Raw genomic sequence first — 25704 nt, forward strand, 5'->3', positions numbered from 1 at the left:
ACAGAGGGAGGGTCAACAAACCAAATCTTCATGGGAGACATCGTTAGTACCTCAACCAAGAAGGTTAGGTTTTCATCAGTGTGTGTTAGTTAGTTAGTTAGTTAGTTAGTTAGTTAGTTAGCAGGATTATGAAAAAACAACTCAGTGAGGGGGTCTGACCTAAGGAGGAACCCATTAGAACTTGGTTTGGATCCAGATCAGGATTTTACTTCTTACTCTTTTATATCCATACATATATGACTTTCCTTTGCCATGATTGTAAAGCACTTTGGCTCAAATCCTGCTGTTTTTTATGTGCCACATAAATAAATGTGTCTTGACGTGACGTGGTCATGGTTGAGGAAGGGGCCACAGAGTTTACTGTAAACTTTCCTCTCTGACAAGATGCGTTCAAGCTACTTTTAGACAGAAAACTCTGCAGAATAAACACAATACACCAACACCTGTGAGTCTGATCATAAAAATGTTTAAAGAAACATTAAAATCACAGGTTTCGTCATATGATACAAATCTCTGTGCTTCACCATCCAAGTGTCCAGATAATAAGAAATGAATCCCAGTGAACGTTCTCACACAACCAGAGCTGAGGACTAAAATCCTTTTAAGGTCTCAAAGGTTTTTCCTCCTGTGAGATCATCCAGCTCCCTCTCCCTCTTTACCCTCTGACTCACACTGGTATTAAGCCCAGTTTCACAATTACTGTGAGAAAGCCAATTAAGACGCCACTTACTCTGGGAAAAACCTCGGTTTCACTGCGGCTCCAACAGGTGTGAGCGGCAGCACCATCATCAGTGCCGTCCACGTGGTGGGAGGACGTGGTAATAACGCGGTGGGAGGAGATGGCTCCGCTGGGATCGGGCCACTCCAGTGTCTCGGCTGATTTACATGGCGAGCAGAGGTGGAGGAGTCGACATGAATCAGCCGGCAGACAGAGAACACGGCGGAGGACGTGAGCTTGAATCTAAATACAGTCGTTTATCAGATGCCGCTCATTCTTCCTCAGGTATGGCGAGTGATGAACCCATAGTAGAAATCCAATGGACGAAGTGGAACAGGTGGGCCAGGACGTGAAGGATGGAGAAGAAGAAATCAGATCTCTGTGCAGACAAATAAATACACAAAAGTTTTGTGTCAGGAGTTGTCGTCTGCACGTTCAGTCACAGTCTGATTATTGGTCACCACATCACTATGATAGATGTATTATAGACATTATTAAACAAGATTAGACCAATGCAGCTCGGTGAGGCTGAAAAAACTGCTTTGTAAGATGAAGAGTTGAAATCCAATCATTGTGAATTACATGTAAAGATGTAAATGGTTATTTAACACACTAACAAAGCCAGATTATTTGTTTTCACACGACTAAACTGGATATTATTCAAGACTAGACCACATAGACAATGGCCACAAAACTAAAAACTAGATCCAGTCATTGTTCGTTACATACTAAATAATTAAAGTTTACATTTTAACATGTTTACAGTCTTGGAGTTATAAATACAACTTCTGATCTTTAAGTTATAAATACAAATTAAGTTGACTGAGGCTGATTGTCAATAGCTCTGTGAGTGGTGGTGTGTAACAAAGTACATTTACGTCCTGATTGTATTTATGTACGTTTTTCATACATCAGCAAATAGCTGTACTTTCTATTCCAGTTTTAAAAACCATTACGTTACATGTTCAGATTGTTTTTTAATAGTTTTAAAAGTGATCATTAACGAGCAGGGGAACTGGTCGACTGATCCGATTAGAGCAGGCAGGTTATAGGTCACCGCCGATACTAACCATGATGATGCAGTAGACCGTCGCAAGTGGCTACACTCGGCAAGTACTTTTAAACCTTTGTCTATTTAGAAGTAAAGTTTTCACTTGAGTACACTTTTGTCTATCTATTTCTACTTTTACTCCACCAGTTTCCAGAGGTTTTAACTTTGGGCCAAAGTGGGAGACAAACCGATCGAGAAACAGATTTTTTTTTGGTAATCATTGGATCTAGAAATCAATATTACATTAACACAAGTCCACAGCTGGACTAGAATCTCTTGAGATTTGTAAGCTTTCATACGGCGACGCTATGAAAGAGGCACGTTTGTTATTTCAGGCTTTCAGCTTTAGAAAAACACCTCGAAATGCCTTTGCCAAACTGAACCCTCACAAATTGCAGCACTTTTTTATACACTGGTTACAAGTGGTTCCAGCATCTGCAACATTTCAAGTCAACACTTCCATTTAATTTGAGTGAATTTAATATCCGATCAAATGCTGCTCGTCCATTCACAGACGCGATACGAACACTATGTCCCTTACAGCTCGATACATCATGTCCTGGACGCACGTCTCGTCCCACACAGTGCGTCTCACTCATCGTCTGACGCCTGCGCTCACAGCAGTCAACAGATGTGTGATGTCACATGATTGTATTTGATGCGTCTGTCCATGAATGAACAGCCTGAACTCACACACTCCACTGAGTGAGTCATAGTTTGGACCTGTGTTCTTATAGTGTGTCTGTGGGCGCCGCCGCCAGGAGAACGTTAGTGTGGGTTGTATTTATAGAGATGCATGACGACACGGGGACAACACACACACACACACACGCACGCACACAATGACTCACTCAATATACAGAAGTGTAGCATCCTACGGTCCAATACATCTGCATTTCCCACACATCAAGTGGGTATGAGATCTTTTAATAAGCACAAACAGGAACACGTTCTGAAAGGACATCAGCTCTCTTCAGTAATTCCTCTTGTGTTAAGAGTTATTAAAGCATTAGTTTCTAGTCTTAGAGAGGATGTGCACTTCAACATCTATTAGTGTATGAAGCTTTAATAGCACTTATTCACACAATGAAATATCACCAGTCAAAACTTTGATGCCACAAAAGAAAAATCAAACTTTTCAAATTCCGGCGATTGAATAAGGTTTGTTTTCTTCCACAGATTCCAAATGTTTTACTCCCAAATATCGACCTCAGGATCGGCCCCAAGAAAACTCAAATATATTAATATCATATATTATCAACTATAATTTGTTTCTATTTTAACAGTTGCAGCAAGTTTCTCTAAATGAATAAAGTGAAAAGATAAGTCTCATTTTTACTCATTGCCTCACATTAGTGGGAATGAAAACGAGTCACCAGTGTTCTTCAGAGACATGAAGCCATGGAACATGTCACAACACAGGAAAATGAATATTTCTAATTAAACTGCAGTAGAAAACATCTTCAGATTAAGCTGCATGATCTGAAGCCACTGTTACTATTCTCACTGAGACTGTACTGTAGAGTCGACTGATGCATTCCAGCCCTGACAGACACTAAAGCTATGTACTCATGAGCTCGCTCTCACAGGGCCGCAGCGACGCGCTGATAGGATGCACGGCCACATCACGTCTTTATATAGCCGCAGGGATCGGCGCTGGAAAACTTGGGAGGATGCTAAGGAGGTGCAGTGATGAATGCCCTGTCAGACAGGCTAAACCTCCTTTATACCTCTGGCCGCTACCAACTCCCAGCTCAATTTGGAGGAGGTTGGGGATAAGCCAGAATGGCCCAGTCTCCGGGGCGGACTCATCTATCCACAGGGCCGGAGCCGGAGCATGTCTCTAAAGTGGGTTCCACACTGTTACGGTGCGTGTGCATGTGAGGACGGCGCAGTGACATATGTTTGTCATAAGAAACACGCTAACCTTACAGAAAGGTGAAAAATAAAAAGAACAGCATCACGTGTTGTGACTTTTATTGTTTATGATCATTAAACTTACCAACCTGCACCTAATTCAACGAGGTGCCGCGTGGCAGGGTGCTTATTGCTTAAGTACCCAATTCTCTGCATAATTAATGTTAAAGCTATGAGTAACAGTGGTTGTTTCATTTAACTGAAGTGATTATTGTCCTAATTTGAACTCGGCCGGTGGTAGAAATATTCATATTCTCCAGGAAAAGGAGCCATTTCACCCTCTAAAAGGTGTTTTATGATTATAAACTGCATGTGACTGTGTTGTTCATTTTTATACATGAACATGATGAGTGGAGCTGTAAGAATAATCTGTATGAGCCAGACTCTTTGGTTTTTTAAGAACTGAAACAGTTGATCAACAGAAAAATTATCAGTTCATCAAAAATACCAAATATTCTCCAGTTTTGGTTTATCTACAGTGGGAAAAAAAATGGAAATATCTGTCTCACCCTATACAGACGTTTACATCCACCCTCTTGTGTCTCTTGTGTATTTGTGTTTACAATAGCAGCTTATGTCAGAGTCACTTTATCACTGCAGCGATGACACCTCCACCTTCTACCAGCTCCTGTTGTCATGTACAAACAGCACTTTAATGTTCTCTGCAGCCAAACTCGGGCTGACGTGAAGATCACTCTGGAGCGTGATTACATCCTCAAGTGCCCGGAAAAGGGACTTGAGGCTAAACACTGAAACAAAAGTGTTAACGGCTCATAGTGTTGCTGAATAGCATCACATCAGTATGCCTGTAACACACAAAGACTCAGGCACGGTCACATATCTGGATTATGTGGATTCTTAACACAGTCAATTTGTATTTTTGTGAACAGTGACCAGTCACAATCACTCTAATTAAAATGGAGATACGGAACGGACGACCACGCGGGATAATAAGCTCCTGATCAGGGTTCAAAGTGAGGCCGAGGAGCTGTCAATCACCAGAGCGCACGTTACTCTGTGGTCTCTGCTGGATGTTAATGAGCTGACGGGACAACACCCGACTCACGACCCTGTAGCTGCTGCTCCTGCTGCACACACACGTACAGCATCGAGCCTTTTTGAACGATTGGCCGACAGAAAATCCAGATTTCCAACAGCAACTTAATTCCAGCACCTTGATTTTTGGGAACATCTTGTTCCCTGGTGCAACACGTGAAGCTGATTGATGCCCCTCCCCCCTGGATGCTGTCAGGTCAGACATTTTTCACAACCTCATCAATACAGACCCGATACAGCAGGATGCTGGTGGAGTGGGTGTGTTGAGGCTGGAGGAAGGGGGGGGGGTTACAGAGACCTGATTACACAGACAGCCTCTCCCCTGTCTCTATGGTAACCTGTTGACATACTGTCGTTTCTGGAAGGTTTTAATGGCTCATCACGGTCATGGGAGGAAAAAGGGCGGAAAGGCATCGAGAGGGAGTCCAAGCGTGAAAGATAGAAACTCTGGGGAGAGAGATGTACCTGAGTTTTATACTGACATGCGCTCACGTGGTGAAAAAGTCTTTCTCTGTGAACTAATAGACGTAGATTTCCTGTTCGAAGTCTCATTTTTGGTTTCAATAGAGTTTGTGGCTTTACACCAAGAGTGGGAACATAAATATAAACACGTACCTGGTTTATGAAAATTTAAAGAACAGAGGAAAGTGTTTGATTCTTCAAATTAAAAAGAAATATGTATTATATAGACATACAGAAACATCCTGCTGTGTAATGCACCTTTTCCCAACAGTGTGTTTTAAAAGTTGTACACCACAAACCGGTGCTCTGGTGCCACCTAGAGGGAATGACGTGACACTACTCTATACTTTGACATTGACTTGACCGAGAGGAGGATGTTGTCAGGACACAGAAAGTGAGTGGATGTAAAGTGAGTGGCCCTATGATACATAATCCTGATTTGATTAACGAAACCAGAAAGTGATTAGAAACTGAAATAGAAGCAGCTGCTACAGTAACCTGTTGATCCAGCTGATAATACGCGTGTGGTCTATTATTGGAATTTTCTTAAATAAAAACAAAAGCTAAATTATGCTCCATTTCAAATTGCACAAAATTAAAAAGATCGCAGATTTTGTGTCTTTGTCGTTGTTGTATGAAACCTTTTTGAAACTCAAACACTTTTCTGTGAAGCTTCTTCCACTTTGTGACTCGCCCTGAGCTGAAAATAGACTTAATCAGCTGCGTAAAGAAATCAGCTGTGCAACACCTGTTTTCAAATATTTAACAAGCCCCCCCACCCCCCACCCCCTCCCTCCCACACACACACACACACAGACACAGTCATTCCGTCAAATTCTAAAAAAAGTTACAGAGCTTCCATCAATAAGCAGAGACGTGTTTCAAAAGGTTTGACTCGTGATTTATTGGAAACAAAAACAATTTTGGCAGCTTACATGAAGACTTTTAAAACAATTTAACACACAATTCAGATCAAGGAATAAACGAAAAGTAATCGTGAACAAATGTGTTGGTGAAAAAACCTTAGTACACAAGAGGTAAAATAAAACAAACTTTTCAACCACAGCTTGTGAGCAGACGAATACAGTGAATGTTGATACTCAAATGTCGTTCAAGATGTTGTGGCTTCCTTAACTTCAATTCTCTCACTTCAGTTCCCCGGCTGGCCTGATCCCTGGGATAACTTCTATGATACAAGTTGTAAATTCAAGCCAAATAGTCCAGGAACAACTTGGCAGTCCAGTTGCCGTGACTTCGGCCGCTCACTTCCAGGAGCCTGCCTTGCCCTTGGCGCTGCGGGAGGTCTTAGACGCTTTGGAGCCCCTCTGGTGGTCGTTGACTCGGTTTCGGAGCACGGAGATGTCGTACTTCTGCCTCTTGAGCTTCTCGGCCAGCTCGAACTTCTCGGCGTGGAGCTGGTGGAGCCACTGCCAGAGGTCCTGCGCCTTCTCCGCCAGCTTCTCCTGGTTCAGGTGGTCGATGTTGAGCGGCTTCCTGCGCTCCAACAAGGCCTTCTTCTTTTCCTCCCGCGCCGTCAGCTTCTTGCCCTTCTTCTGGTCCACCTTCTGCAGGTAGCCGCCAAAGGACTTGTTGGTGAATATCTTCTTCTTCTTGGCCTCCTCGTCGGCGCGCAGTTTGGCTGCCTCCTCCTCACGCCTGGTCCTCTCCTCGACCAGCCGCGTTTGGCGCTCACGGTCCTGCTCGGTGCGGACGCGTTGCTGCTCGGCCCTGTCAGAGCGGCGGTGCTCCATCCGGCTACGCAGCGCCAACAGTTCCTCCTCCTCCTTCTGCCGGTTGGAGAAGTGCAGCTCGATCAGCGTCTGCAGGTCGTTGAAATCCTTCTCTACTCTCTTGCGGTGGAGGTCGTCGAAATCTACCTTCTCACCATCAGGGAGCTTTGGAGGAGCAATGTTTGGCACATAAGTCGTCTTGGGTCTCGGTTTAGACCCTTCTCCCTGCTCGTTCCCCTCTGCATGCTCCTCTTTCTTTTCTGCCTCATCATCTGTCTGCTCCTCTTCCTCTTCCTCATTCACCTCCTCTTCTTCTTCTTCTTCTTCCTCCTCCTGCTCATTCTCCTCCACAAATTCCTCAGTGTCTGACATGATGGGACCTCGGAAGCTGTACGGGCACGAGAAAGCAGGAGGAACACCAAGACCAGCTGGTGTTTCAGAGACGACTGGGGTCTCGGGCTTGTAGCTCGGGGGGTTTTTAAGGCTTTCGCCATCACCATGTGACCGTAGAGCTGACCACAGTCTCCAGAGTGTGGGTCAGCAGCGGGGCGGATTTTGAGACAGATGGAATGGTCTATTTTCTCCTTCACCAAGTCTTGTCAGTCACATACACCCCCACTTATCCCCTAAAGACCCCCTGCTGTCGACTCTGACCCTGCAGGGCTCCTCATTCCTTTGTAAGGACAAGATGAGAGACTATTTCAGACTCACAACAGATGCACACACACACACACAGACACACACAGTTGTGCTTTCCAGTCCCACAAAACAAGAACAAATAACAATCCATTCTTTCAAAGGCCCCCGGAGCCGCCTGCACCGACAAGAGGCAGAAATTCCCAAGCAGAAAAAAAACAACGCAACACAACTCCTACACAAATCGTGGATCGTTCCAGTGACGTACTTGAGCAGGCAGTGTTTAAGAACTTCCATTAGCGACGCAAATTGCGATCTCTTAAGTGCGTAAGAGCCAGCGAGGATTTTAATGATGGGAAGCTACAGCTGTCACATTTTCCAAATTGAGCTAATACCTTAAATATCCTGTGCCGGGGATATTCAAGGTATTAACACCAACAGACAAAGGTTATTTTTGAGTCAAAATAAATGACTGTAAGTGTAAATGGAAATGTGTGAATCTATCTGTACGTAAAGAGAAGCCCGACTGATTTATGGATAATATCGGCCGATATGAGCCTTTGACAGACAAAGTGGTATCCGTGTTTATGTTTGCCGAAATGAAAACTTATTTTACAGTCAAAGACGATACAGAAAATGTGCATTAATTTTCGGAATTCCAGGTCTATGAATCGGTTGTATTTGTGTTATCCGTTTATTTATAGTTATCTATAATAAAGGTTACGATTAAACTGTATAAAATCAAGGCTCAATTGCAGTTCACTGCCATAAGGATTCAATAACAACATTTTTTACTAACCATTACCAGTTTTCATGTATATATACCAGCCAGTACATTGGTATCGGAACGTTTTACTCCCTCATATCATCTATCAGCGTCATCTGCTGCCAAAAATCTGTTATTATTATTTATCTAAAGTTTTCCCTGCAAACACAAACAGTTTGAAGAGAGACCGGCCTCATAAAAAACCCTCAATAAGAACAACGACGTGCAAGATGAGCTTTACTGCTCCGACCTCGTCGCCATTTTGGAATGTAATGAAAACATTCTTGCTATCGGAGGCGTTCTGCTTTCAGCACCGAGAGGATTAAAACGTAATTGCACCCACGAGGCAACATTTAAACGCCGACGTCGAGAATGTATGTTATCACGTCTTGAGTTATCAGTGGAAAAGGACATATGCAATTTTCAGAGGATGAGATAAGTGACAAAGAGAGACAGGTGCATGCGAGAATCCCAATTTAACAGCCACCTCCTTAGGATAAGTTATTCTGCTGTAGATCACACATTGTCTCCTGGGCGTTATGTTTCAGTGCTGCTATAAATCTTCTGGAGCTCAGATTATAATCGTGGCCTTAAAGGACCACGAAACGAGTCTTAAAGCCTGTGAGAGAATGTCCCGCGTCTGTCTCGTCCCGGAGTGGACGGAGCTGTGCTGCAACATGCCTGTGCACAACATGAGGACAGCAGGTGGCTCCAGTATAATCAAGGTCCCTCGGTCGCTGCTGCCAAGGGACAACTGTGTCCATCAGCAAAGACAGACAACAAATGACGAGGGCTATGAATAGACACAGACACAGATCCGAATGAGGGATACAGTAGGACTCCTGTGTGTTTAAACCTCATCCAACTGGTTTACAATCCAATACAAAACAGTTGAAGAGGCTGTCGTCCTGGTAAGATCAGAGTAATAATGAAGCAGCTTCAGGATTACAGCAGGGACAATAATCAAACCAGTGTTTCTGCACAGTTTGAGTCACAGAGTTCAAGAAAAGTTTGTGTCGCTCACGAGAAGCAGCTGCTAGAAAAACCCTGGATGCACAGTGACCTCGTCTGGTCAACGCTGTGCAACTGCAGTTAAGTGTCACTCAGTGATTCTCTACGGTTGAGGTTGAAATGATTGTTTGATTTTTTGTTTGTTGGTTTGTTTGTCAGCAGGATTACGCAAAAACTAGAGCGTGGATTTCCACAACACTTGCTGGAAGTACGTGGGACATGGGTCAAGAAAGAACCAATTCAATCTCTGATTACTCACCCATCACTGCTGAGTTATCCCCAGTAGCTCACATCTTCTTATTTTGTCCAGTCACCTGTGGTCAAACAAAAGAAAAACATTCATTTATATTGTTAATATTAAAAAAACATATTTCAATAGCTGTCATGTCATGTGACCAACTGGCTCCAAACCAATGCTGTATTGTTTTATCACACTAGATAAACAAGACACACCTCTTTTGTAAATCATATTTGTCCTGTTCATCCAGGGTAAGAAAACAATTCAGCTTTAGTTTGGAGTCAGTTACATGACGTGGAAGCTATTGGAACAAAACATGCTTTTTATTAATTATATAAATATTAAGAAGTACTCAAACTAAATTAAAGGGGTGTGTCCTATTTATCGAGGGTAATAGGAATCAGTGGGTCACATGACATGGAATCAATTGAAAGAAAACAAAATATGAATAAGAAATATAAAAAGCAATACAATCTATATGAGTATAAGAGTTGTGTCTTTTTTCTCTAATGTGTTATAATGTTATCTGATATGATTTGGACTAATTGGGTCACATGACACGGAAGCTATTGAAAAAATATAAATATTCACATAAAACACTAGAAACAGTACAATCTAGTAAACAGTAGGTGTGTCCTGTTTATCTATGTGTTTTCATATAAAATATAAGAAGTACTAAAATTCAATTAAAAGGGGTTTGTCCTATTTATCTGGGGCACCAATATTCTCTGATATGATTGGCGTCAGTGTGTCACATGACGCGGAAGCTGTTAGACCGGAAGGGGATGTGGGAGTTGTAGTTCTTTAACAGGTAGGTCAAGTTTTCTGACTTTAACAGCGTGAACTTGAACTTTGAAAACGTCATTAACTGTTTCGTTAATTAAAAACTGCGTTAAGTGTTTTGTTGTGAGTGTAAAACCGGAACTTAGCACTTAAGCTAACAGGTAACAAGCTAGTTTTCAGCTTCAGTGTAAAACTTATGGTTGAAATACTTTAATTTCCACGTGTTTCCGGTTTTTAACGTGTCACAGATTTCATTACCTCCACGTCACCAGAGACATTCAAACCCCCCCCCCGGTGCTCGGGCTCAGCTCTGCGGGGATGAGGACGTGATTCAGCGGCTGTGTTGCCTCCGTGTGTCCGCTCGGCAGCACCGGTGCCGCCCCCCCCTCACTCCACAGCGCCTCCCGCTGGCTGCGGGCGGGGGCGGTCACATGTCTCGCATGTGTTCCTCCAACGACTCCGCCCCTCCCCGCGTGCGCTGCTTACTAAAGCGGGGGCAGTGGGTGTGACACATCGAGGACACCTCCAGCTGCAGCTCCTCTCTCCGGTAATAACAACACTTTCATTTAAAATTCTCACATAAACAACATTAGTTTCCTGAAACCTCGTGTTTACAGGCGTGTTTGTGTTGTTGTGCGTGTGTCTGCTGCACAACAACACAACATGCATCACGTGAGGAACAGTGTGTGTCTGTTCCAGCCCGTGAGGACAAAGCGGTTGTGCTGTACACTCAGTACTCTGTGTACCCGCAGCGTGCGTGTGGCTTCCACACGCACACAACCTCAGTGTTACGCTTTTAATTGGGCGTTAAACGAGGTCACTGTTTGGTTCTGGAGTGAAATCAAGTCCAGTGTTAGATTCATTTAGATCTGTTTTTTATAATGAGTGAGTTATTTATATATTGTTGCACAGATATGCTGGTGTGCAGGAATTCACAGGATCCACCAGATCAAACTGAGAAGTTGTGACGTTATTAAAAGCAAGAAGGAGATATCTCTTTTAAAACATATGTACCGGCTCATTAACCATGCATTGGAAATAAAATACACAAAACCCTGATAATGCACCGAGGGGAACAGTATGTGTGGCAGAGAAGTGAAATTATTTAGTAGAGAAGAAAATATCTCTGTTACACATGTAAAAATACGTGGCTTTTTCTGAATTCACTGGTCCCTGCTTTTCAAATAATAAATACAATGTACAGGTGATGTCCTTTTCCTCTTTTCTGAGACGTTATTGGCCAGATATACAATCAAACAGTTGTTAAAATATCCCTCTGATTATATGAACACTGATGTATTAGACTGCACAAAGTTTATGAAGGTGTACCGAATAAAAAGACAAGGAAATGTCTTGTTTTTAAGGAGTTAAAAGCCAAAGAAGATGTAGACTTTCTCACACTTTTTAAAACTTTAATAGTTTTGGATGCACTTCTATTTCCCTGTGATCTTTTATTCTTTGTGCAGATCCACTTTGACGATGCTCCGTGTCACCACTGCGTCCCTGTGCACCTCCTGTCAGAGGATGAGGCTGCTCCTCCCTCCCTCCGCCTTCAGCTCCACGGCGTCTCCTCCCAATAGACGAGTGGAGAACCAGCAAACCGTGGCCTCCCTCTACGAGCTGTCAGTGGACATCCGGAAGGTGCGCAAGTTCAAGGGCTGGGTCCTGTCCGAGGGCTCCGCGTACGTGTCTGAAACGGCCGACCTGTTGAGGGACATGGGGGCAGATCCACCAGCGGTCGTCCGGATCCTGGAAACTCACCCCGAGGCCGTCCTGTGTCGACCAGAGGACGTGGCCGCCCAGAGAGACCTCTGGGTGTCCGTGTGCCCCAACAGGCGTGAGCTGATGAGCATCATCGAGAAGTTCCCAGCATCCTTCTTCACGCTAACCAATCACAGCAACCAGAGGGCCAACATCCTCTACCTCCAGAGCCTTCGCCTCAGCAATCGGATCATCGGCAAGCTGATGGCGAGCGCCCCGCACACCTTCAGTCGACCGGTGGAGTGCAACAAGGAGGTCATCCACACGCTGAGGGAGACCTACCTGGACTTGGGCGGTGATGAGGACAACGTGCGGGTTTGGCTGCAGAAGCTCCTGAGCCAGAACCCGAGCATCCTGCTGCGGCCCGCTGAGGGGTGGAGGGACAGTCTGGGCTTCCTCCGGGAGCAGGGCTTCACCACGGAGGAGCTGCTCTGCCTGGTCTCCAGCCTCAGGGCCTCCATCGCCGAGCTGCAGCCCGAAGCCATGCGGCACGCGCTGGCCTACATCGAGGAGGTTCTCGCCTGCTCCGAGGACGAACTCAAGGAGACAGTGATCCGCTGCCCGGCCATTCTGCACTTCACCCTGCCCACTCTGGTGGGGCGGTTCCAGGGGTTGATGGACGTCGGAGTGAGCACGGAGCAGGTGAAGGAAACGCCCAACGTCCTGGAGCTCACCACACAAATCGTTCTCTACCGTATCCAGAAGTTGGCGTCCTACGGGTACGACGTGCGCTCCGGCAGTTTGGACGTTATTATCGGAACCAAGAAGGACTTTGAGATGAGTTACGTCAAACTGCACCTCAGACAGCAGAGGCCGCTCTTTAACCCTGTGGCTCCACTCAGGTCTGCTGAGGACTGAGTGTCTGCATGTGACTCTGCACTGGGCTGTGAATGATGGGAAATGGGAATGTTATTTACTCCTGATTGTAAAAAGAGACGCACAGATTTATCTTCTTCCTCCGGCAATACAACCATGTTTAGGCCTTAATCATGTTGGTTTGATTTGATGCTTAAGGCTCCATGATTGTTTTATAATCTTTTTAAGATGTAGTAGAGAAATATTAAAGTACTGTATGAAAACAAGTGCCACAAACTGTCTATTAAAAGTAAGATAAAGGTGTATTGATGATTGTGACACCTGAACTCAACAGATGAGCAATAAATGTCAACATCTGTTACGTCTTTTAATTTCTTTGTTCAGTGTCAAACTAACGGTGAATTCACGTAGTTGTGTTTCTGACTTCAGTGTGTTTATGTGCTTTAAAGTCAGAATGTGTTAAAACATGGACGCTGTAAACAACGTGGGATATTTGTGTGTTTAGAGCGTTTGAATAACACCTTGATATCTCTTTCAAATAGCTGCATTATGACAAAGAACAAAGATAAAGGATGAGGTGTAACAGGCACATAAATATTAATTTATATGAGGTGACTGTGACCTTTGACCTCTGAAACCCAATCAGTCCATCTTTGAGTTCAAGCGACAACTGGTCCAGATTTAAAAAAATTCCCCACAAGCAGACTTATCTCATGTTTTAAGAGGTGATGTCAGAGAAGATTAAAATCTAGATTTATTTAATGATTTTCAACTCCATCAAATAAACAGACTGAAACGGATTGTATATTTAACCCACTTTTAATGAAACAAGCAGATTGAGCAGTTCTCTCAAGTGGTACATTTATTTGGAAATATACAGGGGGGGGGGGGGGGACCATGATATGAAGACTCCTCATTCCTGTCATGTAGTGTTGAAATACCACCGACAAGGACGATACGATGACAGTTACTGTCGCACAGATATTGCCTCTGCAGTGGTGAGGAATAAGATGAGCCAGCTCGAGACGCTTCTGTGGATAAATACTTCAGATGATTTGAAAATGGCCGGCAGCTGTTTTAGCACAGATACAAGATTTATAACCGTTTTTTTTTGGTGGTTTTTTTGGGAATGGACGTTCTATAAATGCTTGAATTTTTATTGAAAATCTTCCAAAAAGAAATGTCCATTCCCAATGATTTCTCATATCAAAAATATATATATATCAGTGGGTCTATGGGGGGAAGGGGGGTGTACACAAAGAGAGAAAACACACATACAAAATTCAAATATGTACAAGTTGTATGTGAGCTGAAATTAGCAAATTCATTATATACAAACAAGGATGTTTGTCCCGGCAATATTAACCCAAAGACGAGCACAGTGTAGCAGCCTCTCCAGTGACAGCACCAGCCAGGCCGCGCTGTCCAGATGAGAATATACAGTCCGATTTACTGGAGACGCTGAGACTCGTCAGTGTGTTTTAATGACGGGCTTGCTTCCTCCCGAAGGTGAGATCATGAGACGTTGTAGTGCTTTCACGAAAAAATGTAGCGTCCACGTGTTGGCTGTTCGCTCGCCATACGTCTGCAGACACTTTCTGTGTGGAGAGAGAAAAGAAGAAAGGATGAACATCTGAGCTTTAGAGCCACTTGAGGAACTTTAACTTTCCCACTTTCTGTCACATTCTTTTCTCCTCCTATAAAGACTTTAGGTCAGATCCTGTTTACTCACCTCTCTAGTGAGTGCTCTGCCTCTGGAGTTTGGAGCTTTTGCCGTTTCCAGAGTCCTCGTTGTGACGTTTGCCGCTGGTCTGAGTGATGGAGTGGTGTTCAAGCCCTGGAAAGTACAACAGCACAGGTCAGACAAACCGTTCACTATCACCACCTTAGATATAAGACACAAATATTAAAGTTAAAAGCGCGATGACACAGACTGCAGATCTGACGGACCTATCAGTACGCACCTTTCTGAATGACAGGGGCAGGAATCTGCTGGCTGCCTTGAGTGTAACACATCACACTGGAGCTGGTGCCGGCGTAACCTGGAACCAACAAGCACGAGTCAAGAGTTAGCTGAGATGTTATGAGGCCTCAACAACAGATGGATGCATGATAAGTCCACAGAGAAGACTGGATTAGACGTGAGCTCCTCACCCTGCTGATGTGTGCTGGTTTGCTGATCCCCCTGCAGGTACAGCATGACGCCGCTTTGCCAGTCTCCCTGGGAGTGAACCGGCATCCGGTAGCCTGGAACCAAAGAGAGGAAAGAGCTCTTGATCATGGATGTAACTTAGCTGCAGGTAACTTACAGAGAAAGTTATGAGAAAGGAGTTTTGAGTGGGAGAGGAGGGGGTGTGTCTCTTACCGGACGCAGGTGCGGCATCATGCGTGGCCTCAGCGTGAAATCCCATCCCGTCTGAGGAGGCTTCGCCGGCACTGTTGCCGTTACCATTGGAGTTGGAGGGAACTGTCGCCAAGAGGCCTGAGGACACAGACAACATCACGGCAAGTTTAATACGACAGACTCAAATCAAGATGGATCAGATGCTTTAGTTGAGCCAGACTACAGACCAGAATATCAACTGGTTCTTTATATCCTGGATGTCAACACCTGCCTAATGTTGGTTTAACCAGCATCACTGTCTAACTCTACACTTCACATGATTCGTTCACATAATCAATGCTCTACATGGAAGGATCCCCTGAAGGAGACTTTTCCTGAGACCTCATCACAAAAGTCAACATCTGAAGTCAAAATAAAATACACCTGTGTTAAAAATGCCACATCTTCACATATCTACACCCTGCTACGTACAGTCTGACCTCACAGGCGATGTTCCTGTTTCATATTAATATCAAACATGTCTGAGAGAAGTGGGTCCTCACCAAGGCCCCGGTAACAGGAGAGCTGCTGGTAGATCTGTTTCATGCGCTCGATGTTGAGGCGGCTGGCTTCTGCGTGGTGCACCATGGGCTTCGGGTAGTGGACTCCAATAATACACTTGGCTGCCTTCTGTACAGTCTCCGGAGCGTTCCAGGGATCATAAATATACTTGGCTGGAAACCCTCGCAGAATGGGCAGGTAGCGCCTGAGTGAGGAGACCAAGAGGTTTAGTCAGTGACGTCCATGTTACATGTAAAATGAGTTTGTTTAAAAGTAAAACATTTTAACCAGCACATCAGATCAGATCATCTCACCGTATGTAGTCTCCGTTGGGGTCGGTGCGTCGGCCGAAGCCCACAGGACAGTAGCAGTGGAAGAACTGCTGGAAGAAGGAGCTGCAGCTGAGCCACATCCAGCTGCCTGCGTTCACGCTCCAGTCCGCATCCAGCAGCAGCTCCTCGAACACCTGAACACACACAAGCCTCACGTTAACCCACAAACACAAATGTTTATATCTCTCCCTAAACTCCTTGTTGAATCGACATGGCCTACCTTCATGCCCTCCTCCCAGCTGATCCACAGGTCTCCTCTGGTCAGGAAACAGGCCACGGCGTGCCGGGCCAGGTGGTGGATCCAGCCCTCCTGCCTCAGCTGCGTCATGATGGCGTCGATCCAGGGGAAGCCTGTGCGGCCCTCCGCCCACTTGGCCAGCGCCTCCGCGTTGCGGTCCCAGGGGATCTGCACACAGATGGGGTTGCTCTCCATCTTGTCGAAGCACGGGTTGTTGGTGGCCGCCGTGTAGAAGAACTCTCGCCACAGCAGCTGACCGTAGAGCGAGAGAGGAGGGGAGCTGTTCTTCTTCACCTTGTGGTGTTGGAGGAGAGGATAGAACCATGTGAAATTTGATCCTTGATCCACAGATTTTAAAGTAATCATATTTGGGTAATTTGTTGGACAGAACCAGAGCTGTTCTTCTATGTTGAGAGACGTTCACTGACGTACCTTCTTGTAGAGATCGGTGAGTTTGAAGTAGAAGAGGCGGCAGGAGAGGCAGCCGAAGCGCAGGTACGGGCTGAGGCCTGTCGGGCTGGCGAGCAGCGAGTTGGCGTTCATTCTGGGACGCTCGAAGTTGGCAACCCACGCCTGATGAAAAGAGTAAAGGGATCAGATATGACCATGCAGGACAGCAAGGTTCCCATCCAGGCTGTCATGTTCGGAGAGGAACAGCCAGAGCATCTAAAACCTTGTGTTACACAGCTGTAAAACCTTTCACAGACTAAACTAAGGAATTATTAGAAATCAGCTGGACAATAGGTTAAATGCTTTTTTAAAAATTCTTTGTCTTACCTTCCTCTCCAAATGCCTCTCGAGTCGTGTGAGGGCTTCAGTCTCTCCCCCCGGCCACACAGCAGAGGACAGACCCTCAGTGTCGAAACCTGCAGGAAAACATTACAAACAACACATTAAAATCTAGGCTGCACTTTTGAATTTCTTTATATATTATATGTGATCATGTTTTTACGTCTCTATGGCTCCACTCACCAAGCTCCTCCAGGGAGGGGACCCCGAACTTGTCATCATGGTCGTCGGACAGTGGTGTGGCGCATTTCCCCATGATGTCAGCGGTGATGGACTCCGCAGGCACCTCCACTGCCTCCATACGACTGATGAGGGTCTGGAACCGCTTGTAGGTGAGAGGGGACTGACCCCCATTCAACTCTATGATCCTGGAGAGGAAATCAGAACAAGAAAGAGTCAAGGACCTCGAAGATACTGAGATAGAAACACACAGGTGGTTTTCCAGATGCTAATGCAGTTGCTGAGGTGATATCGACTCACTTGTCCAGGACATAGAGTGTGTGCGAGGTTCGAACCGTCACCTCCACTCCGGCCTCAGAGGCCAGCTTCTTGATCGCTGCATCTCGCTCTTTCCCAAAGGGCTCAGAGTCGTACTCATAAGACAGGCGAGAAATCTTCCATTCCTGGAGAACAAGGATTAATAACAATAGTAATTAATAAAGTTAAGTTGAAGTGAGATGACTTGATGATTTATGGTCAAAGCACGCTGGCGCTCTGAGGTAAACGTGTCACCTTGAAAAGTCTGGGAAAGACATCCGTGGGTTGGCCTCGAATCACAAACAGACGGGAGTTAAGCTTTCGAAGGCTGGAGTCCAAGTCCTCAAGACTCTGCAGTAAGAACCTGGAGGAGGATAAGAACAGAGTGCGGTTAAAAATAGAGCCCGACCAAAGACATGAACTCGAATGACGTTACAGTTGGAAGAGGGGACATCGTGTTCCTGACAGTCAAAGTTTAAAAGATAAACTATTCTGTTTGAACATGGAGGAGGGATCCATCTCGTGCTGGGTTTGACAAGACAACAAGATAAACGCAGCACTTTCGTGTCAGCCCAGACTTTGATGTGCAAATGCATGCACCAAAATCTCATCAGGACCACCCACGCTCAGACACACTGTGTGTTTGCAAAGTGCAGGCACAAAGAGCGTCTCCCAGAGTCAGTGACCTAGTTCAACGTGTTCTGCTGTTTTCCTCCACAGCGTGCGACAGAAGCACAGACGCTGGTTCCGGTTACATGACTCCGGCACATTAGCATAGAGCTGACATGTGAATATGCAGATTTGTTCCCCAAAATTACATAAATCCTGCTCAGCAACAGCCAGTTCTCCTCGTCTCGTCCTCGTGGGAGCAAAATTCTAAACCACTGACATAACACGTTGCTTTAAATTACATCTGTTATCTCTATCTGCAACTAGTTCGATGATGGATTCATTCTTTCAGTAGACAGCAAAGATCCACAAAAAAGGTTTTATTCAATTTTTAGAGCTTGTATTGCACTTGAGTTTTTTATCTTTTGAGATGAATGTAAACATCAACAGAGCGGCAGTAACATGGTGCTTCCCGTGCTGTTGCTATAGGAACCAAAGTTCACAGGTGGAAGCTTCCTCTTCCATTCAGCTCTACTCATGTATTACACTAATAAGATGAAGGCCTGTGGTGTGAGTGCCCAGCTCTCCCTCTGCTGTTTATTAGTCAGTGTCATTTTAAAAAAGCAAAGACGATAATTTTCAACTCATGCATGAATGTTAATGGTTCCTGTGACAGCGGCTGGATGGACATTATCTCTCAGCATCATAAAGAGCCACCGAGAGTCGAAATCAAAACAGAGCTGAGGAGAATTAAGATGAAGGTGTAGATAAAAGCCCTGCTGAGGAATAACGAGATCAGAAATCAAGCAGAACATAACAGTCGCAGTTTGTTGTGCAACCAAATAGGGTCAGATTGCGTCTCACTGATAAATAACACAGGACACAAAAAGGGTTATCGTCTTTTCTTTGAGACTCTGAAGCTCTGTGAATGAGACTGAATCATATGCTGGTAATGTTTGTTATGATAATACTTCTGCACCACTTTTAAACAGTTCCACTGCTACACCGTCACATCTGGAAGCGGTTACAGTCGCAGTCTTATCTGATGGCCTCTGAGCAGCAGCCTCACACCTCAGCCCAGATCCATCCAGCCAGTCCGGGCCACTAACTGTGTCAGCTGCTCCAAGGTCAGTGTGAGGCGGCCGAGCAAGACTCAGACCATGTGACTCCAAAATAATAGAGGTGATCTCATGTCCAACCCCCCCCTGTCCATTTGTTTGTTTGTTTGTTTGTCAGCAGGATTATGCAAAAACTAATGTATGGATTTCCATGAAACTTGGTGGATGGAAGATGGGCCAAGAAAGAGCTCATTAAAGTTTGGCATAGAACCAGAGAAAGGGTCCGTTTAGTTTCACTGACTTCATATTTCATGGATTTCTATGGAAAGAACGAATCAGGCATATTCAGGGGAGTGACATCTATGGCTGTTCTATCCTCGTTTCTCCTGCTGTCACAGGGGCACTCCGAACCTCCTACTTGTGATAAACACTCTTTTATGGAGGGACTCCGCTCTAATTACATCCTCGTGAACTTCTTCTACATGACGTTAAGGACTTTCATGATCATGGCCCACCCAGATTCAGGCACGAACGGTTCAAATGCATATCAGATGTTCACAGTGCGCTCACAGTTGTGCTGCTGATCCCCAGAGATAGTTGGGGTCTCTTGCCGCAGCAGGAGAGCAGAAGTAGGTCGAAACAAAAAGACGAGGAAGACGGGAGGTTTACGACTAACACAGTAACCTACTTGCGCCACATGGGGGGGGGGGAGACGTGAACAAGAGCTACTTACAGAGGCTGAATAATGTAGCTGGCTTTTACTGCCTTCAGCACAGGACTCAGGAAACGATTTCCTGCTTTGGAGCGATGTATAATGCAGGATATCAACAGTGGCACATTATAACTCAGCTTTGATTAAAGCCAACATTCAACGACACGCTAGTGCACCATTATTTTATATGGCTGCTCCAGTGAATATCAATTAGAGCTTCTCTGCAGGTTTTAACATCGACTTCCACTCTTCAATTGTAAAAACTAATTCTCAACCCAGAGGCAAAAACAGCGCAGAGAAGAACTGCACTGAGAAAATCTTTTATGAGTCTGATCAAACAAGATTTAAATCCCCTGACTGTATTTGTCTTTTCATATTTTCCAACCTACTTAGAGATTAAGTGTTTTAATATTTCATTTACATGTCTGCTTTGTGCATAAAAAACGAAATAAGGGAACAGGAATCAGGGCATTGGGAGTGATCTACGTGCGAGCGCTGCATCACCCCCGGCTGAAGTTACATAACTGTGTAAGCATAACCGGGATGCTCCATAACAGGCGCGTGTTTGCTGCTGCTGCCCTACTCTCCCAGTGACGGCATGGGAGCGCAACGTTATTCAGGCTGCACAGCAGGAGAGGAAACAGGAGCCGCCGGCGACACAGCCACTGTCCTGTGAACCTCAGGAGCTCTTTCATTCAACATCTGCATGCGTCGACCAATAGGTCCTCCAGCCTTGTAGACAAAAAACAGACCACCAACATTGTTCTTATCTCTGTCACGTGAGCCTGTAAAGCTCCATGCACTTGAAAGGTCTATAATGTCATACCGGCCACAGTGGGGGGTCTGTGAACGAGCTGCGGACCCTTAACAGCAAATAGTTTGGAAACTGATTCTGTGAGAGACGTGTGCAGCCATAAACCATCCAACTAAAATCACATTATGCCCTAAAGCTCAAAGACCTGAATCCATTTTGGGGGAAATTACAGTCTAGCAAGAAGAAGAGGATCAACACATCAAATGACTGTTTACCAATCTGAGATCCCACTCACCTTTTCACGAGGAGGGAAAAGTAAATGTCATAAATGATGTGGGATGTCACCGCCCAGCACTTGATGTGATTATGTAGCTGCTATAATTGATGTTTCCTCTGTTCTTGAGTTGTTTTTATTTAATTGTGATTGCTAGGTTAGAATTAGAGTTTCACGTACTAGTACATGTAATGAGATAATGGAGGGGTGCCACCCACATAGGTGTGTGTGTGTGTGTGTGTGTGTGTGTGTGTGTGTGTGTGTGTGTGTGTGTTACTCATTCAGAAGACTTAATCCATTTCTAAACTCCTGTTCGCTTCAAATCCTCATTATTATCACAACCTGACCAGATTCTCCTCACGTGCCAGAACAAGCTTAATTTACAGTGCAGAATGCACCTGATCCACAGCGTGCCCCAGATTATCTGTTACATGCACTCTGGAGTACGTTGTGCTCGTGTGTCTCAGCGTGACTGGAAACACGAGGTCTGAAGCACTCCCTTAAGTCGTCCTTCACAACAACAAGCATCACAGTCACAATACAGCCACTGAATTATTATGTTTTCAGAAGAATCTACTATAGAATCTATCAGCAATCAGCAAAAATACAAATGTTCTGCAAGTGTTTGACAGTTTTGACCCAACTTTAATCTGACTGACAATCCACAGATAATCAATGTGGCATCATACGAGAGAAGGAGAAGACACATCAGAGACACTGAGACCAAACCTGTTAGACATTAGACTGCCAATTTACACTATTATTTCAACAACCAATTAAGACATGAGCAAAACAAAGCCTATTTGTGCATCTACAACCTTGAACTGAAATGCCCCCAGAGCCAAGTGCATACACTAACCAGCAGCTGCACATTACATCTGTGTTGCATTGGAACAATTTGTCATTTCCTACATTTTTGTGGAAGGAATCAGTGACACTGACGGTGAGCATGCATCCATTCCGCATGTGCATGGGGTCATGTGTGCACGGTGCAGCTCTTGCGTGTGTGTGTGTGTGCATGTCTATGTGTGCACGGTGCAGCTCTCGGTATGAACCGGTGTCTCACCTCCACCGGTTGATCCCGACGTTGGAGGATCCGGCGAACCAGGGGTCGAGGATGTAGATGCAGCGCACGGAATCCGCCCCCTGCAGGGACTCCTTGAGGGCCGGGTTGTCGTGGAGCCGCAAGCCCTTCCTGAACCAGTGGATCGTGTTAATGACCATTACTCGACTGGACGAGTCCTGTGTTTGGAATCTCCTTCGAGGATGAGTATCTGGAACTGGTGTGCTCCCTCCTCTTCTATCCCCGACGATGAAGAAGTCCCTGTGTGCTAAATTCACTCTGTTTTCAGCTGTTTCAACAATGAGCTTCTCTGAAGTTAACCTTGCTCTAACAGAACCTTTTCCATAATGTCGAAGGTCTTATAAACTGAGGGCTGCTGAACCATTTGGCCTCAGGAGACTGCTGTCCGGCGGGCTTTAGGACCGCGCGGTGCGGATGGAGCCCGGGCTGGTTGTATAACTTGTTATTGTGAAAATGGAGGAAAACGTTCCAATTAACAATTAACAATTAACGACGCAGACACGAGCGAGGGTTTCTCTCCGGGACCGTGAAGAGAGAAGAGCCTGAAACCAGCTCCTGTGCACGGGGGGACACGGTGAGGAGGACCCGGCTGCTCCCCGCTCCACAGCTGGGTTATGTAAACACGGATCCTGGAGGTGGCTCCCGGGCGGATGCGTCGTCTCCTGCGGGGACTGGAAGCTCCGTGAACGGCCTCGACAGCTCCGCGGGTTCCGTGGGACTCGTGTCCGTCAGCTGTCGAGAGGAGGAGGGATTCGAGCTGCGATGTCGCGCTGATGACAACAGTTCGACTGCGATTCACCCGCTGGACCACCTCGCCGCACGCTGCAAGCACTGACGCCGCCCCCAAACAGCTGACGCACGCGGCTGCCCGGGTGCTGTGATTGGCCCGCGTCGCTGCGTGCGTGTACGAGCGTGGTCATGTTTTTTTGCAGCGTGCGCCCGCTGCCCTCAATAAGACCGAGTCCCTGATCGTCACTGTTCGATTCCCGTACGCACGTTTTACATAAAAAAAAACTGTCATTAACATGAGCTTCACTTTTTAATCCCTCTTTAAAAAAAGTAAATTAAAAAAAAGTAAATAATAACAAAAAAAAGTTTAAAATAATGTAAAGTTAGACTTTGATGATCAATTATTTAGATGTAAAATGATATAAAACCGTTAAAAACATCAACGTGTTCAGTCTGAGGGGCTCCCTGACTTGTTTACCACAAAAAGAACCCGGATGAGCACATTTGTCTGGCATGAGCGGATGGAGCCCACGTGTGTGTGTGTGTGTTTGTGTGTGTGTGTGTGTTTGTGTGTGTGTGTGTGTGTGTGTTATTGTAGCACAACAGGTCACACCCTCAGTTTTTCCTCTTTATTCTCATACTTGTCATTCTTGCAGACAGAAATCACTTTTATAACGATTCGTTGGAAGAATACTTGTGATAGTTTTGCATGGATCAGTGTGTGTGTGTGTGTGTGTGTGTGGGTGTGCGTGCGTGTGTGTGTGTGTGTTATAGTTGAAAGCAGAGGAGTTGTACTGCATGTGCACGAGGCTGAACTTTTACTAAAGTAATAGTATAACCTGCTCTGAGGCTTAAAACCATTTCTATCTCCCACCTCATTTTATTCAACAATTTTGGGCTGTTCATATATTTTAAAATCATAATTTCATTAACATATATCTGATTATCTTTCTATATCATCTTTTTTCCTTTATATCTTCTCTGTATGCATACCAACATCATCAATTAATATTGATGGAGTAATGTCTTCATTATTTAATCATTATCACGGTTCGTATCAACGTGTTTTCTTTAAATTGGCTCTTATTTACAAATGCGTCACAATATTCTCTTACATAAAAATCACTTCTCATTATGCAAGACTTGAATTGCTGTTTGGGGAAATGGGCGTAGTACCATGTTTTAGCCACTGAGCAGCAGTATAGCTCCACAGCAATATCTGATAACTTTATATACTGCAGACACATAACTTTATATACTGCAGACATATATATAAATAATTGTGAAGTTCCTATTGGATGCTGCACTTTCCCATATTTGCAAATAATGCATTTCTGTTCCTGTATTTCATTTTCTATTAGTGTTGTTATTGTTCAATCTAACTTTTTGTTTTGTTTGTTTTAATATATTTTAGAAGGGTTAGGGTTAGGGTTAGGGGGTTAGGGTTAGGGTTAGGGTCACTTAAGAATAAAATACATTAAACATTTAAATAGTTTCAAGTTTATTCACATCATTACAGCCATACCTGTAAAACATACACTGGATTTTAAATTGCGTTTCTCAGGACCCGTGTGTGCAACAGTTAAAAGACAATACAAACAGCAGTTTTAAAAGACAAGTGCAATGATCATAGAGTGCAGTCAAGTGCCTGAGTTAAAATTATTTAAATTAATAATAACAAACACAATGGAAAGCATAATTAATACAAGTATAAAAATAAAGGCGGCTCAATGTGCAAATTCAGAGAGAGTTAAGCTGTTGTAAACAAATAGGCTGTAAAAAAAAAACAGGCCTTGAATAAAACACTTTAAACACGTTCACATAAAGTGCAAATATTAAAGTTCATGATTAAATAAATCAGGAAATTAAAAATAAAACAAGATAGCACATAAAGTCGAAGCGTGGTCATGTGATCTGTTCCCTTTCCTGGCAAAACACAAACAATCTATCATCTTGCCAGGAAACTCATGATCCTTCTGCTGTTACCAGGCAACCAAGGCTTGATAAGTGAGGACAAGCTTTTGGAGGACCACAGTGCACGTAGAGAAGCAGCTGACAGCTGCCCACCTCCACTGCTCTCACCAGAGTGTAGTCATCACGAAGATCTGCTGCACTGCATCAGCAGCCTGTGACAGACTGCTGGAGACCAGACCCCGGTCCTGGAGGGCGGCACGAGAGAACCCGGACATCTTACGTAGAGAGGGAAGAATTCTCAATGCAAAACTCTCACAAATTAAATCGCCTGTTCGTTCTCTCTGTGGAGGTCTTGCAAGAATGAAAACTGTTGCAGGTCGCACTCGTATCACCTGTTAGAATCTTCCTTTGGTTGAATTATTCCATCTTCAATTGATAAACATCTTCCCTGATTGATATTTCTTGTTCTTGTTCAACACATTTTTCACTTGCCTTCAGAGGCCTTGTGTGTTCCCGTGGAGCATCTTGATATAGATGAGCTGAAATACTTTGCTTTGAAACATACATCATGCAGAGGGATTGTGTCCTTTTCACCATTTGTCACCCAAACAATGAGAGTGAGACAACTCCCATGATTTGTTATGCCCTTTTCTCCCATCTGTAACTTTTACAACACTGGGGCGTCTCGGATCATTTCTCCAAATTCCAGTGCAGAGCTGTGGGTTGTTTATTTTTTTTCCAAGTTTTGGCTCTGGTTGTAGCGCAGTGTCATGCTAAGAAAATATGAAAGGGCCTCTGGCGTGGCAGGCAGCGTGGACAGATGGTCGGTCCAGCTCAGAAGCACAAGGAGAAGCCCCAGCAGAGTGGATGAATCATCAATCCACCAACTGTTCCTCTCAGCACGT

The 25704-nt window shown here is 44.8% G+C and overlaps 3 protein-coding genes and 1 long non-coding RNA gene across 7 annotated transcripts; 1 reads left to right on the forward strand and 3 right to left on the reverse strand.

Annotated features, from left to right (window-relative positions):
* Positions 1–4641: 4641 nt before the first annotated feature.
* On the reverse strand, positions 4642–10766 carry LOC117757162. The gene is made up of 5 exons (XR_004613042.1): positions 10627–10766; positions 9607–9661; positions 5093–5187; positions 4861–5011; positions 4642–4774 (listed from the first exon to the last, which is right to left on the reverse strand). It is a non-coding gene; the product is annotated as an uncharacterized LOC117757162 (long non-coding RNA).
* Positions 6089–7506, reverse strand: tnnt2c (troponin T2c, cardiac). The gene has a single exon (XM_034577998.1). It carries the CDS (start codon positions 7304–7306, stop codon positions 6467–6469), a length of 840 nt encoding a protein of 279 aa, XP_034433889.1. The 5' UTR covers positions 7307–7506; the 3' UTR covers positions 6089–6466.
* On the forward strand, positions 10765–13425 carry LOC117757145 (transcription termination factor 2, mitochondrial-like). Of its 2 annotated transcripts, none has more exons than XM_034577987.1 (2): positions 10765–10915; positions 11835–13425. In XM_034577987.1, exon 2 carries the CDS (start codon positions 11848–11850, stop codon positions 12985–12987), a length of 1140 nt encoding a protein of 379 aa, XP_034433878.1. In that variant the 5' UTR covers positions 10765–10915; positions 11835–11847; the 3' UTR covers positions 12988–13425. The 2 variants fall into 2 exon arrangements, with proteins under 2 accessions (XP_034433878.1, XP_034433879.1); XM_034577988.1 differs by having other exon boundaries at positions 10788–10913; positions 11813–13425.
* Positions 13426–14059: 634 nt separating this feature from the next.
* On the reverse strand, positions 14060–23022 carry LOC117757131 (cryptochrome-1). 3 transcript variants are annotated; one of them, XR_004613041.1, is made up of 15 exons: positions 22139–23020; positions 17921–18029; positions 17669–17811; positions 17372–17556; positions 17177–17265; positions 16832–16972; positions 16382–16693; positions 16144–16295; positions 15832–16034; positions 15311–15427; positions 15100–15192; positions 14910–14987; positions 14678–14782; positions 14438–14542; positions 14060–14295 (listed from the first exon to the last, which is right to left on the reverse strand). XR_004613041.1 is itself a non-coding variant. In XM_034577955.1 (14 exons), the coding sequence occupies exons 1-13, from the start codon at positions 22294–22296 to the stop codon at positions 14682–14684; spliced, it is 1881 nt and encodes a 626-aa protein (XP_034433846.1). In that variant the 5' UTR covers positions 22297–23020; the 3' UTR covers positions 14443–14543; positions 14678–14681. The 3 variants fall into 3 exon arrangements, 2 of the variants coding, with proteins under 2 accessions (XP_034433846.1, XP_034433847.1); XM_034577955.1 differs by lacking the exon at positions 14060–14295 and having other exon boundaries at positions 14443–14543; XM_034577956.1 differs by lacking the exons at positions 14060–14295; positions 14438–14542; positions 14678–14782; ... (1 more) ...; positions 15100–15192; positions 15311–15427 and adding an exon at positions 15455–15471 and having other exon boundaries at positions 15772–16034; positions 22139–23022.
* Positions 23023–25704: the final 2682 nt, after the last annotated feature.

The sequence above is a fragment of the Hippoglossus hippoglossus genome, chromosome 23, assembly GCF_009819705.1.
Source record: "Hippoglossus hippoglossus isolate fHipHip1 chromosome 23, fHipHip1.pri, whole genome shotgun sequence".
In the NCBI taxonomy this organism is placed as follows: domain Eukaryota; kingdom Metazoa; phylum Chordata; class Actinopteri; order Pleuronectiformes; family Pleuronectidae; genus Hippoglossus; species Hippoglossus hippoglossus.